Raw genomic sequence first — 13,277 nt, 5'->3', positions numbered from 1 at the left:
TACATAAGGTGTCTTTCAACACAGTCTCTCATTAAACAAGGTTATGTGTTGGTTGGTTGAAGAAAATGCTGTGACCAGAGGCTAACTAGGCCTAACTCTGTATTTCCTCCAGGACAATGATTCTGTCTTCATGAATTTAGTGTTTTTAGGAACAATATCACTTCAAATAATAAGAATTGATGTGTGTGTGTGTGTATGTGTATGTTTGTAAACCTTTCTGATTATGTTGTAAAACTCCTACCTTTTTCTTCACAACATTTGGGCTCCTGGACCTTGCTCATATACGGTAATTTCTTATGAAAATTTCACAGTGGCAGGAAAGCATTGAGGCTTGGTATTGGAAGGCTTCTGTACTTTTAACATTGCTTTTTCTTTGCCCTGCTTGAATTTGGGTTTGGCAGGTTGTGTCTGTTGACAGTTTCTGTATACATTTATCATAGCTGGGTGTGCACACAAAGCCAGAAAGCTGTGGAGTGGTGCCAAGAATGAAACTGCTGCCAAGAACTCAGTGTTTCAAAACTGGTTTACTCTGAAGCCTTAGCCTGTTCATTGACATTTTCTGTTTGTCCTCCTGCCTCCCTTACCTTTTGTAGAGAATAACACATTTGGAATACTAGCTAGGTTAAACAAGTATGGATGAAATGAGTTCTTTGTTAAAAATAGCGGTTTTAATGAATTGATAAGACACGTAAAGACAGATATATTCTATCTGTGTGTCTTTTGATTTTTGGATTTGGATCTGTGATCGCCCCTCCCCGGTGTTTAGGATACAGATGTTTTTCAGTTCAACTGGATAGCTAAGTTTATTATTTTCCCGTAGCTAAAGTTATGTTTAAAATTATGCTTTAAGTCATTCTTAGTAATTTTCATGGTCCTGGCTTGGGATGCCTGTGATTGAGGGTTTCCAACTTTTCAGTCTGTCCAGTTCAGTAGAATTGCCATGGTCTGGTGCCACCAGATGGCCAGTTAATTAACCATTCACCCATCTGATTAAATGATTGAAATAGCCGCTAAAATTTTAAAAATTGTTCTTGTTACCTTAAAATACAATGCTCTCTCATTTTATAGGATGTAAATAGTCTTCGACTTTCCCTTACGGATAATCAGAATGTCAGTAAAGAATTTCAAGCTTTGATTGTGAAACACTTAGATGAGAGCCATCTTTTACAAGGTATGTGAATTATCTAATAGAGAAAGTTCATGCGTTAAACATTGATTAGTTCGTAAGAAGCTAGGGTTTAGTCCTGTCATATTTTCTCCCTGAAGTTTTATTTTTTTCTAAAAAAATTTTTAAAGTATTTCTAATATTTAAAAATTAAAAATGTTTTTCCGGCCAGCGCCACAGCTCAATAGGCTAATCTTCCGCCTGCGGTGCTGGCACCCTGGGTTCTAGTACCATTTGGGGCACCAGATTCTGTCCCAGTTGCTCCTCTTCCAGTCCAGCTCTCTGCTGTGGCCCGGGAGTGCAGTGGAGGATGGCCCAAGTCCTTGGGCCCTGCACCCACATGGGAGACCAGGAGGAAGCACCTGGCTCCCGCCTTCGGATCAGCGCGGTGCACCGGCCACAGCGCGCCAGCTGTGGCGGCCATTGGAGGGTGAACCAACGGCAAAGGAAGAGCTTTCTCTCTGTCTCTCTCTCTCACTGTCCACTCTGCCTGTCAAAAAAAAAAAAGTTTTTCTGTTGCTTTCCCTATGGAATTAGATGACTGAAAGATTTAACTAATATTTTCTAAAACTTCAAACTTGAAAAGTTCATAAAATATGAAACTGTAAGGTAAATGTTTAAAAAGCTCATTTTTTAAGCTTTATTTTAACATGGAATTTACTGTGTTTAAAATGACATAAGAGGCCGGCGCCGCGGCTCACTAGGCTAATCCTCCGCCTAGCGGCGCCGGCACACCGGGTTTTAGTCCCGGTCGGGGCGCCGGATTCTGTCCCGGTTGCCCCTCTTCCAGGCCAGCCCTCTGCTGTGGCCAGGGAGTGCAGTGGAGGATGGCCCAGGTGCTTGGGCCCTGCACCCCATGGGAGACCAGGAAAAGCACCTGGCTCCTGGCTCCTGCCATCGGATCAGCGCGGTGCGCCGGCCGCAGCGCGCAGGCCGCGGCAGCCATTGGAGGGTGAACCAACGGCAAAGGAAGACCTTTCTCTCTGTCTCTCTCTCTCACTGTCCACTCTGCCTGTCAAAAAAATTAAAAAAAAAAAAAAAAAGACATAAGAAAGTAGAGCTTTTGGAAGTTGAAGTTTTCTCCCAGCTTTGCTGAAATGTCTTATAGAAATCGTTTAATGTTTCATTTGTCTACTGCATTTTTTTTTTTTTTTTTGACAGGCAGAGTGGACAGTGAGAGAGAGAGACAGAGAGAAAGGTCTTCCTTTGCCGTTGGTTCACCCTCCAATGGCCTCCGCGGCCGGCACGCTACGGCCGGCGCACCGCGCTGATCCGATGGCAGGAGCCAGGAGCCAGGTGCTTTTCCTGGTCTCCCGTGGGGTGCAGGGCCCAAGCACCTGGGCCATCCTCCACTGCACTCCCTGGCCACAGCAGAGAGCTGGCCTGGAAGAGGGGCAACCGGGACAGAATCCGGCGCCCCGACCGGGACTAGAACCTGGTGTGGCGGCGCCGCTAGGCGGAGGATTAGCCTAGTGAGCCGCGGCGCCGGCCCTACTGCATTTTTTAAAGACTTAGAAAAATATTGTCCTGGCTGATGGTGCTGTTGGTAGATAATGCAGATTGGTCTAAGTAATTTTTTCTTTCTTAAGGTGACAAAAACTTGGTTGGTTCAGAAGTAAAAATTTATAGCTTGGACCCCTCTACCCAGTGGTTTTCAGCAACCGTAATAAATGGAAACCCAGCATCAAAAACTCTTCAGGTCAGCTGTGAGGAGGTAAGGACAATCATCACTGCACTTCCTAACTTTTTGGCAGGATGAGGTAACTATACAAAGGATTTATGATCTAGGAGCTAAACGTTATAAAAAACTAGAGCAGAATAAAAATAATCCCATTTGTTTTTAAAGAATCATAAGTAATCTTTGTCTTACCAGAAGCCCAGTTGTCATGTTAATGATGCTGATATTCCTGAGCATTTTAAGTTTTCTAGTTTCTTTTCTTTTCAAGGTTCCAGCACTGAAGATTGTGGATCCATCACTGATTCACGTTGAAGTCGTACATGACAACTTTGTGGCGTGTGGTAAGATACATTGATTAAGACATTTCTTTTCCCTTTCCTCCTTCGCGTATTAAGAGAAACAGAGAAGCCAACTTACCTAGTTTTATGTTTTAGGTAATCCTACAAGAATGGGAGCCGTAAAACGCAAGTCTTCGGAGAATAATGGAAGCCTGATTTCTAAACAGGCCAAGCCTTGCTCTGAGGTAACCTGGATTGATTGTTGTGACTTGCGTAGAGCTTTCCTTAGCTGGACAGTGTGCCACCGTTCTTCGTAGAGGTCTTCTGCGCTGCTTTGTCTCTTCACGTTTCAAGTTCCAGATCGTGGCCATACTTTCTATACTCAAGCAGATGGAGATGATATAAGTTTCTGGTTCACAATTTTTTGTGTGTAAAGCAGTATTTCATGTTTTTTATATTTGCTGGAAATCCTCAATAGGTCAGATAGTTTCACCATATGGAGGTGTTTTGGAAGGTAAATTCAGTTGTATGTGTCACGTTGGAAGGATGCCTGGCATGAGAAGAGGGGAGGACTCCTCTTACATAATTCCCAGGAGGCTGGGTGTTGAAATAGGACCCTCACCTCCTCAAGGATAAGGGAATTTGATCATTTATGATTGAGTAGATAAATATACTGGTTTTTCAAAGGAAGTGGCTGGTTTCTCATTACTAATTTCTGCTCAGAAAAATACAGGTTTCTATGAATGCCTGATGAGTTCAATGCCAGATTTAATTCTGTTGTGAAATAGTTGGGATTTGAACTAAGAAACTTAAGCCTATTTCCCCTAAAGGTGTTTTTAGTCATTAGGACAAATCACTTACACAACTAAGATACCTAAGTGCACTTGTGTCATGTGTACAGTTTCCTGTATGGTAATTATCGAAAACACTCTTAGACTACTCCACTTCAGGTTGGAGTTTAAAGATTGACCAAGATTGTATGAAGATTGTTGACAGCATTTGAGAGAGAATCATTAGGTCTTGGGGAGTAGGGCAAGGAGAAATGGGAAGGCGTGTGGGTCAAAGAATGAATCTAGGGTTCAGGATCTAGGGCAGGCTGGACTGCAGTGTCCACAAGAACCAAAGCAAGCACTGTGCTGCACAAAGCACTACAAATCTGCAGTGACTGCGGCCCTCCTGAGCCTTTTGCACACAGCAGGAACTTGGATACTTTGACCAGAAGCTTTGTAAATCAAGGCATCTAAAAGCTGTCTTCCAGGAGTATAGGCTTGGGTTGTTTAGGAAAATGAACAGTTAATTATGGAAAGTACTGTTACTGCCTTCTATTTTATTCCTTAAAGTTCATAAGGTAATTTCAAGCACATCCATCCAACAAACCAGAAATACTGAATATTCTCTGTGTTGGATTCTTGGTCCTAGAGTCCTCATTTCGAAGAATCTGTAGTTCAGTGAGGGAGGCAGACTTGCAGAGGACTCACAGGCTCCAGGGACAAGCTGCTGTGAGCAGGAGCTACGCAGGTGCTTCAGGAGATAACCTGGACAAACACTCTCAGAGTGAGAGAATGTGCCCCGTTTGCCCAAGCGCATTGCGACTGGAGCACAGGAGGCGTGGGGTTGGGGGAGACAGTGAGTGTAAAGGAAGTTGAGTTTTCTCCTACGGATGGGTTTGTAGAGCATCTTCATGGTGTTCAAGGACTTTGAATTAAGGAGATCGACTTGAACTTCATAGATGGATGAGGGAAGGTGGTGAGAATGGAAACAAGGGCGCGAGTTAGGTTAGTGGTTTTGTCTGCCATAAACAGACCTGAAGTGAGGCAGTGAGAACATTCAGGAAGCAACATTAATTGGATTTGGTGGAAGATCAGGTGTTAGGGCTGAGGAAGCACAAATGGAATGCCTGCTTCATAGAACATGACAATTTTAATCTGATTATCTGATTCTGACTTAGTAAACTCAAGTCAAGTGGTCATTTATGGTATTGAGTAGTTTTCCACTATAGAAAAGGGCAGAGCTGGCGGGAGTAAGGGATTCCTGTTTCAGAAGAGAATAGGGGTAGGAAGACTCTGGGAAGTAATGTAGAATCATCTATAAACAGGATGCCAAGTAAATGATAATTGCATCTTAAAGTTAATACCGCCAAGTAATACACAGTATTAGAAGCTGAGAGAGAGGCCGGGTAGGATAATAACTGGCCAGGTTTTGATACTGGAGAAGTTATTAGCAGTCAAGGGTAGAGGTAGTAAAGACCAGTTTGGAGAAATGGGTCGCTGGTTGCCTATCATGGTGAAAGCGTCAGTGTAAATAGGCAGGGGGTGTGTTGGTGAGGGGATCAGGGAGGAGGAATGACAACAGAGCAGTTAGCCTGGGATATGGGCAGGGCTGCGGTCCCTGGGGGCCTCCTGTAAAGGCGTGCTACTTTAGAGTATCGAGTTTGTCAGTGATGGGGCAAGTACGTTTATGACCATTAAGGAGGTGCCTATGAAACATGTGTTTTAAAAAAACTATATGAATTACCCCCTGTGCCTGACTTGTGGAGCAGGGAGCATGACTCTTCTCTCTCAGGGTGTTGCCCATACTATCTGTTCTATAAATTTATCTACCATTCAACTGATTGTTGGGCACAATCGAAGCTATTAAAAAATAAGGCTGAACTTTGGTAACTTCAGCATGTAACTTGAACTAAATTTGTTTTAAAAATGTTTCAGCTCTTGAGCTCTGTACTAGACATCTCATTCTAAAGGAAGTTGGAAGTAGTAGAATTTGGAATTCATTACTATAGCTATTCTCATTTTAAAGTTTTTGGTTCGCCTAGAAAAGTATAGTAAATAAAAGAAGCATGCAATCATAGTGCTCTGAGACACTCTGTTCACGTTTTTTGGATACTTTTCCCCTGTATCTCATATGTCATGGAGGCCTATTGTGCTGTGATTTTTAAGGCTAAAGACCTACTCTTTCGTGGCCTCCTCACTTTACTTGTGAATATTTTTCCACAACAGTACATTTAGTTTTTGTTCTGGGTGATTCTTACAATCAGGCAAGTTTTGGGAACACTGTCCTGGCTGAGGACTGCGGAGGTAAAGGAAGTGGGGGGAAGCAAGAGCTACTTGAAATGTGTGAGTGAAAGGTGAGTACAGCAACACATCCGGGGCGGTTCTCCCTGTGTGGCGCTTCTCAGGTCTGTTGAACTGGCACAGGGTTTACTTCAGGGTGTGCTTCTGAAGACAAGATTCGGTAGGCAAGACTCTTGGCTGCCTTGGTGACTATTTGGCTGAGGTAAACCTCTTTGCCAGTGACGTCTGGCTCCTTGAAGGTCTTCCCTGCCTAGCAGACTGTTCCTATAGTTGATGACATTGCTTAGTTCATGGGAAGGAGTCTGCTGGAGAATGCGAGCAGCAGTGCCCTTGTTAGAATACTGTCGTATGCTCAATTATATTATCTCCGTCTGCTGGCAGGGAGGAACTATTGCCATGACTGGTATAGAAGACCTTCAGGGAAAACTCTTCAGGTAAGAAGAAACTTTGACCCTTCGCTGAGTCAGAGCCAGTGCAGAGGTGTGCACGTGGAGATGGGTTTGGGACTCAGGAGTATTGTTCCTGTTGCGCTCTTAGCAAAGTTGTAAAGGGATACAGGTCAGTTTTTGACAGGAAAAGCACCCTTAGTTATGCTAATTCTAATACCTGGTTATGTAACTGAAAACTGTTACTGTTCCTCTGTGCTGAGAGAGCAGGTCTCTGAAATGGTCTCCCTCTGTGCCAGAGGCTGCGGTAAGCAGGTCCCTGTATTCAGTGTGCTCTACTACTCATTTCATGCATGAGTAATCTGCTAGGAAGTGTCGGGGTCCTGCACCAAAACCCAGTTCTCTTAGCCTTGTGCTGCTGCTGTTGCTCCTCTAAATCCTTCCCTTGGTGTGGTGAGTCACCACTGTGAACAAGACCCTTCCTACCTTCCCTCTGTCCCTCCGTTTCTTCCAACAAATGTGTATTGACTGTTTAGTATGTGAGACACTGACCTGCCTTGGTGACCATTACTACTGTCCTTCTCTTCAGGTAACTCTGAAGACTTACTTGTTTATAGCTATTCAAAAATACTAAGTGCGAACAGCTTTCACTCTTTCATGTATTCCTTCCACCAGTCTTATGAGCATCTGCCACGTGTCTGGCTTTCTGAGGTCTAACAGTGGACACAAGAGCAGGGCCTCTGCTCCTAAGGCATATGGATTCTGTTGCGGGGAGACAGTAAAAGGTGCTCTCATAGTGATAAGTTCTGTGGAAAAGATACGTAAAAACATGGCAGCAAATAAGAGGGTGGCTTGTGGGACGCAACTTTGGAAAGAGTGATCAGATTCTGGGGTGATAGTTGAGTGGACTTGAGGGTGAGGTAGTGAGACCAGCCAGCTATTACAAACTGTTCAGGCAGAGGGACTAGCACGTGCTCGGGCAGGAAAGGACTCGGGTTGTGTTGTGGGCAAGCGGAGCAGTGAAAGGAGAGGAGGGGATTGGCAGGAGACTGGACCGCACGGGGTTGTGGCAGGCACTAGCTGCCGCGATCTTGTATACTTTTTTTTTTTTTTTTTTTGGTTTAAAAGCAAGATTTATTTTAAGTCAGGGACCTCCAGCCAGAATGGCATGGAGGGAAGGGGCTGGTGGTACTGGGGTTTTTAAGCACAATTTTGGGGAAGAAAAAAATGTATCAGCTTGACATTCAGTTACAAGATAAGGACAAAAGACCTGGTCTATAATCAGGTAGCTTGTTTACAGTACACTGTGAGCTCAGAGAGATGGAATCCCCACTCCCTTGCTATTCTTATGGTAAAATTGGAAGCTTTCAAGGAATGGGCAGGCAGGCACTTATTTTTCCCCCCAAAGATAGATAGATAGATAGATAGATAGATAGATAGATAGATAGATAGATAGATTTATTTATTTATTTAAAAGGCAGAAATACAGGGAGAAGAAGAGAGAGAAGGAGAGATCTTCCATCTGCTGGTTCACTCCCCAATTGGACATAATGGCTGGAGTTTGGCTGGTCTGAAGCCAGGAACCAGGAGCTTCTTCCAGTTCTCCCACATGGGTGCAGGGGCCCAAGCACTTGGACCATCTTCCACTGCTTTCCCATGTGCATTAGTAGGGAGCTGGATCAGAAGCAGAGCAGCTGGGACTTGAACTGGCACCCATATGGGATGCTAATGGTGCAGGTGGCGGCTTTACCTACTATGCCACAGCCCCTCTGGTGCACTTTAAAAGATTTCTCTGTGGTAAATTTCACTTGGGAGCAGAGGCTTCAGCAAGAATGGAGAGGAAGTCAGGCCAGTTAGAAGATGTGTGCTCTAGTGGTGGTATAGGAAGAAATGCATAGATTGAGTAAATACTTGAGGAATACATGCAGGATTTATTGGTTCGTTAATTGGATATGGGAAATGAGAGACACAGGATTTTTTGACTTGAGCAGCTTGATGGGTGTTGAGGCTGTGTTGTGCAGGGTGAAAATGTATGCCTAGGTTTGCAGTCCAGATTTCTTCAGTGTGTCGGCCTCAGGAGAATAATTTAAGGGAAGGTGTAGTGCATCAGCGCTAAACAAACTCCAAATGAGAAAGGCGGCAGCGTGCGAGATGCCTGTGCTGTGTCAGCGAGCTTTGACTAAGCCGTTATCATTTATAAAGTATTAGAAAATATTATAGTCAGAAGGGACATTTTAGAAATGAACTTTCCTAATTTCCTTTTTTAAAGAATCGAATGCTCACTTTGGCAGTACGTATACTAAAATTGGAACAGTACTGAGATTAGCATGGCCCCTGCACAAATATGTGAAGCATTCCATATTTTTATCATGATTGATTTGTATGGGCTCTTAATCATTAAAAAGTTACTGTTGTTTAATAGTAAATTTTACTTGCCCAGTATTGCTTATACTGTTGGCATATTTCATAATGCAAGTATGAAATAATTATTAATGGTAATGTTGCTGTTATAAGGGTGCTAATGTTAATATATTAATGTTAGTTAATGCTGATAATAGTAAATTAATGTTATGTTGGGGGGAGAAGTTAGAAAACTAAAGCCAAAGAGATAAAATTGACTATCCCAAGGATATAGTCAACAACCGCCCACCCCTACCCCCCCCCCCCCCAAAAAAAAGCAAAAACACATTTTGGCAAATACTAAGCTAATAGTCATCATAATTGAGTTGACTAAAGTGGTATAGAAGATGACCTGATAATTTAGTACTTGAAAATGATTTGAAGCTATGCCAAAACTTTGATAATTATTATTTTTGGGGGGCATTTCTGGAGTTTATATTTGGTGATAAGGTAAAAGGTTGTTTTATAGATAGACAAATAATTGCGAAAGGTATGTGACTTGAAGTTCAGGCACATTTAAAGAGGCTGGTGAAGATGAGTAAATTAATTTCATCCAGTTCAGCCATGGATTATTTAGTTGGCTTGAGTTTATCTCTTCCTTCTTTTTCCATGCTGGGAAGTTTATTTTTAGGGATGATATAGACTGGTAAGTGGGTTTAATATTTATATTTTGTGAGTACAAAATTATATGAAAAGAGCAGGGATCCATGTGTCCCCAACTTTGTCCCACAGGCCTGTTATAACTTGATATTTCTTGCAGCTTGGGGTGACGTTTGTGACTTGATGAGCATGTAAGAGCCAGAACTGTATCCTCAACCCTAATTGCGTTGGCTTCTATTGGTATCCAGTGGACACCACTGCCTACCAGAGTCCCATGTGGTCTGGTCTCCTGCCAGTCTACGCAGGAAGTGCATTGGGCAGTCAAGTCATGTAAAAACAAATGCAGGTAAAGCCGCTGCCATTCGAGACTGTCACCTAAACGTGCACTTCTGTGTGTTGTACTATCAAAGTAATCGCACACAGCCGCACTGCCCTGGCAGAGGGAGTGAGCGATCTGAGAAAGACCAGCTTATGATCTTTTATAGGAAGACAGTTTTCAGAAATTAGTCCCTAATTTTGTGATTTATCACTTGTTTTACTGTCTTTTGGTTTGTTTTTGGCATTTGGCTTTCTTAGTATTAAAGCACATAATCTTGATTTTGTTAACGCTTGGTAATTCCCCACTGAGGGACTTTCCTTTTACTGTTTGTTGGTTTGGTGTCTTCTAGGCCTCTCCCAGTATGTGTCCTGTACAGTCTGTCCCCACCACAGTTTTTAAGGAGATACTGCTTGGCTGTACTGCAGCAACTCCACCTAGTAAGGACCCGCGACAGCAAAGTACTCCCCAAGCTGCCAACTCTCCACCGAATCTCGGAGCGAAAATTCCTCAAGGGTGAGTAGTGTTACAGATGCTTAATCATAATAACTTAAGAAATTATTTTGGTCTTGGTTCATTCATCTCAGGTTGTCCCAGGGAGATTTTTGTTAGAGTGTCCAGAAGGAAAGAATGCTGAATGTCTGTGAGCTGAAAAGTGAGGAAGGGATGTGGAAGAACAGAGAACAGGACAGAAGTGAAGGGGGTGTGAGAAAAGAGCAGTTTTCTTCACTTGACGATGTTTGCAGAGGATTCCTTGAAATACTACTGACATCTGTAGGTGTTTGCTGTCCAGGGAAAGAGAGCACGTTGGTTGTCTGTGGAAGACTGGGATCAGTGGGAGTGTGGAGAAAGGGGAGCAGTGTTACAGTGTGTGTGGGGGGGTGATTCTCTGCCTGGAGGTGAGTTGTCCCGAAGTACAGGTAAGAAATGTGACAGAGGAAATTTTAAGAATAATAAAAGGGGCCGGCGCTGTGGTGTAGTGGGTAAAGCTGCCACCTGCAGTGCCGGCATCCCATATGGGCGCTGGTTCAAGTCCTGGCTGCTCCACTTCCGATGCAGCTCTCTGCTATGGCCTGGGAAAGCAGTGGAGGATGGCCCAAGTACTTGGCATCCACATGCAGGGAGAGGCTCCTGGCTTTGGGTTGGCGAAGCTCCAGCTGTTGTGGCCAATTTTGGAGTGAATAGTGGATGGAAGACTCTTCTCTCTCTCTCCCTCTCTCTCTCTCTCTCTCTCTTCCCATCTTCTCTGTGTAACTCTTTGAAGTAAATAAATCTTTAAAAAAAATAGAAATGAGGAAGCAATAACTTAGGTGGCATTGTTACTAGTTTACAGGAGAGGAAAATGACTAAGAAATATAGTTTGGGCTGGCGCTGTGGAATAGCAGATAAAGCTGCCGCCTGCAGTGCCAATATCCCATATGGGCACTGGTTCTAGTCCCGGCTGCTCCACTTCTGATCCAGCTCTCTGCTATGGCCTGGTAAAGCAGTGGAAGTCCTTGGGCCCCTGCACCCACATGGGATATGGGGAAGAAGCTCCTGGCTTCAGATAGATCTATCTCTGGCCTTTGCAGCCATCTGGGGAGTGAACCAGCAGATGGAAGACCTTTCTGTCTCTACCTCTGCCTCTCTGCTACTCTGCCTTTCAAATAAATAAATCTAAAAAAAAAAAAAAAAAAAAGAAAGAAAGAAAGAAAGAAAAGTATAGTTTAACCAGAGGTTGAAAGCAGGTACAAGGTTGACAGAGGGTTTTGAAGGGAAGAATCTCTTAAGAGGAGTGGTGGCCTGTATAGGCAGTTGATGTGGGTCAGAGAGACTGCATGGAAGCTAGGTTGGGGGGCAGCGCTGTGGCGTAGTGGGTAAAGCTGCCACCTGCACTGCTGGTATCTTATGGGTGCCGGTTCTAGTCCTGGCTGCCGCTCTTCTGATCTAGCTCTCTGCTATGGCCTAGGAAAGCAATAGAATATGGCCCAAGTCCTTGGGCCCCTGCCCTGACGTGGGAGACCCGGAGGAAACTCCTGGTTCCTAGCTTCGGATTGGCGCAGATCCGGTCATTGCGGCCATTTGGGGAGTGAACCAGTGGATGGAAGACCTCTCTCTCTCGCTCTCCGGCTCTCTGTAGCTCTGACTTTGAAGTAAATAAATAAATCTTAAAAAAAGCAGCAGCAGCAGCAGCTAGGTTGGGAAGACAGCCACAGAAGGTAGGAGAGTGCGGGGGGGAGTGAGTGGCCTGGGACAAAGCTTGGAAGATAGCCATGGGCCAGTCAGATGAAGGAGGAACTGTTTTTGAAATAGAGGGGGCTGGCGCCGCGGCTCACTAGGCTAATCCTCCGCCTTGCAGCGCTGGCACACTGGGTTCTAATCCCAGTCGGAGCACCGGATTCTGTCCCGGTTGCCCCTCTTCCAGGCCAGCTCTCTGCTGTGGCCAGGGAGTGCAGTGGAGGATGGCCCAAGTGCTTGGGCCCTGCACCCCATGGGAGACCAGGAGAAGCACCTGGCTCCTGCCTTCGGATCAGTGCGGTGCCGCAGCGGCCATTGGAGGGCGAACCAATGGCAAAGGAAGACCTTTCTCTCTGTCTCTCTCTCTCTCTCTCTCTCACTGTCCACTCTGCCTGTCAAAAAAAAAAAAAAAAAAAAAAAAGAAAAAAAAAAAAGAAAAAAAAAAAAAGAAATAGAAGGAACAGTGGGAGGTTTAGTAATATCCAAGCAAAGGTTTCTGATCTAAGTGCTTAAATGAGAAATCCTTCTCCAAGGTGAAATCCTTTGTTAGGGGTGGAAGGAGGAAGTGTGATAGAAAAGAAAGGACTTTGTGTTTTGCTGAGAAAAGAATTCTAGGATGAATTTCAGAGAAACAAAAGTTCTTCAAGGATATCCCTAATATTCTGTGAACCATCAAGTAATCACTTGGGACTTGGGTATTATGTTAGCTTTAGATCTTGATCATGCACCCAACAAGAATGAACTTAGTCACTGGTAGGGCTGGTTACATATTCATAGCAGGACAGAGTTTAATGCTGCTGCTAGTCTGTAGTTAGTTTTGTGGGTTTTTTTTTTTTTTTTTTTTTTAGATTTATTTATTTATTTGAAAGTCAGAGTTAAACAGAGAGAGGAGAGGCAGAGAGAGAGAGAGAGAGAGTGAGTCTTCCATCCCATGGTTCACTTCCCAGTTCGCCACAATGGCCAGAGCCGCGCCGATCTGAAGCCAGGAGCTAGGAGCTTTTTCCCGGTCTCCCACACGGATGCAGGGGTCCAAGGACTTGGGCCATCTTCTGCTGCTTTCCCAGGCCATAGCAGGGAGCTGGATCAGAAGTAGAGCAGCTGGGTCTCAAACCTGTGCCCTTATGGGATGCCAGGGCATTAACCTGCACCACAGTGCTGGCCCCTGT

At 44.4% G+C, this 13,277-nt stretch overlaps 1 protein-coding gene and 1 pseudogene across 3 annotated transcripts in view; both read left to right on the top strand.

Moving 5' to 3' along the window:
• Window positions 1-13,277, top strand: part of KDM3A (lysine demethylase 3A) — a 57,824-nt gene that overhangs the window by 15,220 nt on the left and 29,327 nt on the right. For all 3 annotated transcript variants that reach the window (XM_051836602.2, XM_008254152.4, XM_051836598.2), the window contains exons 5-9: window positions 1,069-1,171; window positions 2,755-2,879; window positions 3,112-3,184; window positions 3,278-3,366; window positions 10,247-10,410. In XM_051836602.2, coding sequence (XP_051692562.2) covers window positions 1,069-1,171; window positions 2,755-2,879; window positions 3,112-3,184; window positions 3,278-3,366; window positions 10,247-10,410 — 554 coding nt within the window. The remainder of the gene's footprint in view (window positions 1-1,068; window positions 1,172-2,754; window positions 2,880-3,111; window positions 3,185-3,277; window positions 3,367-10,246; window positions 10,411-13,277) is intronic.
• LOC127490427 (U6 spliceosomal RNA) lies at window positions 8,854-8,944 on the top strand (annotated as a pseudogene).

This window comes from Oryctolagus cuniculus, chromosome 2 (assembly GCF_964237555.1).
Source record: "Oryctolagus cuniculus chromosome 2, mOryCun1.1, whole genome shotgun sequence".
Classification (NCBI taxonomy): Eukaryota; Metazoa; Chordata; class Mammalia; order Lagomorpha; family Leporidae; genus Oryctolagus; species Oryctolagus cuniculus.
The sequence above is the reverse complement of the archived record's forward strand: the minus strand, read 5'-3'. Positions and strand labels throughout refer to the sequence as shown.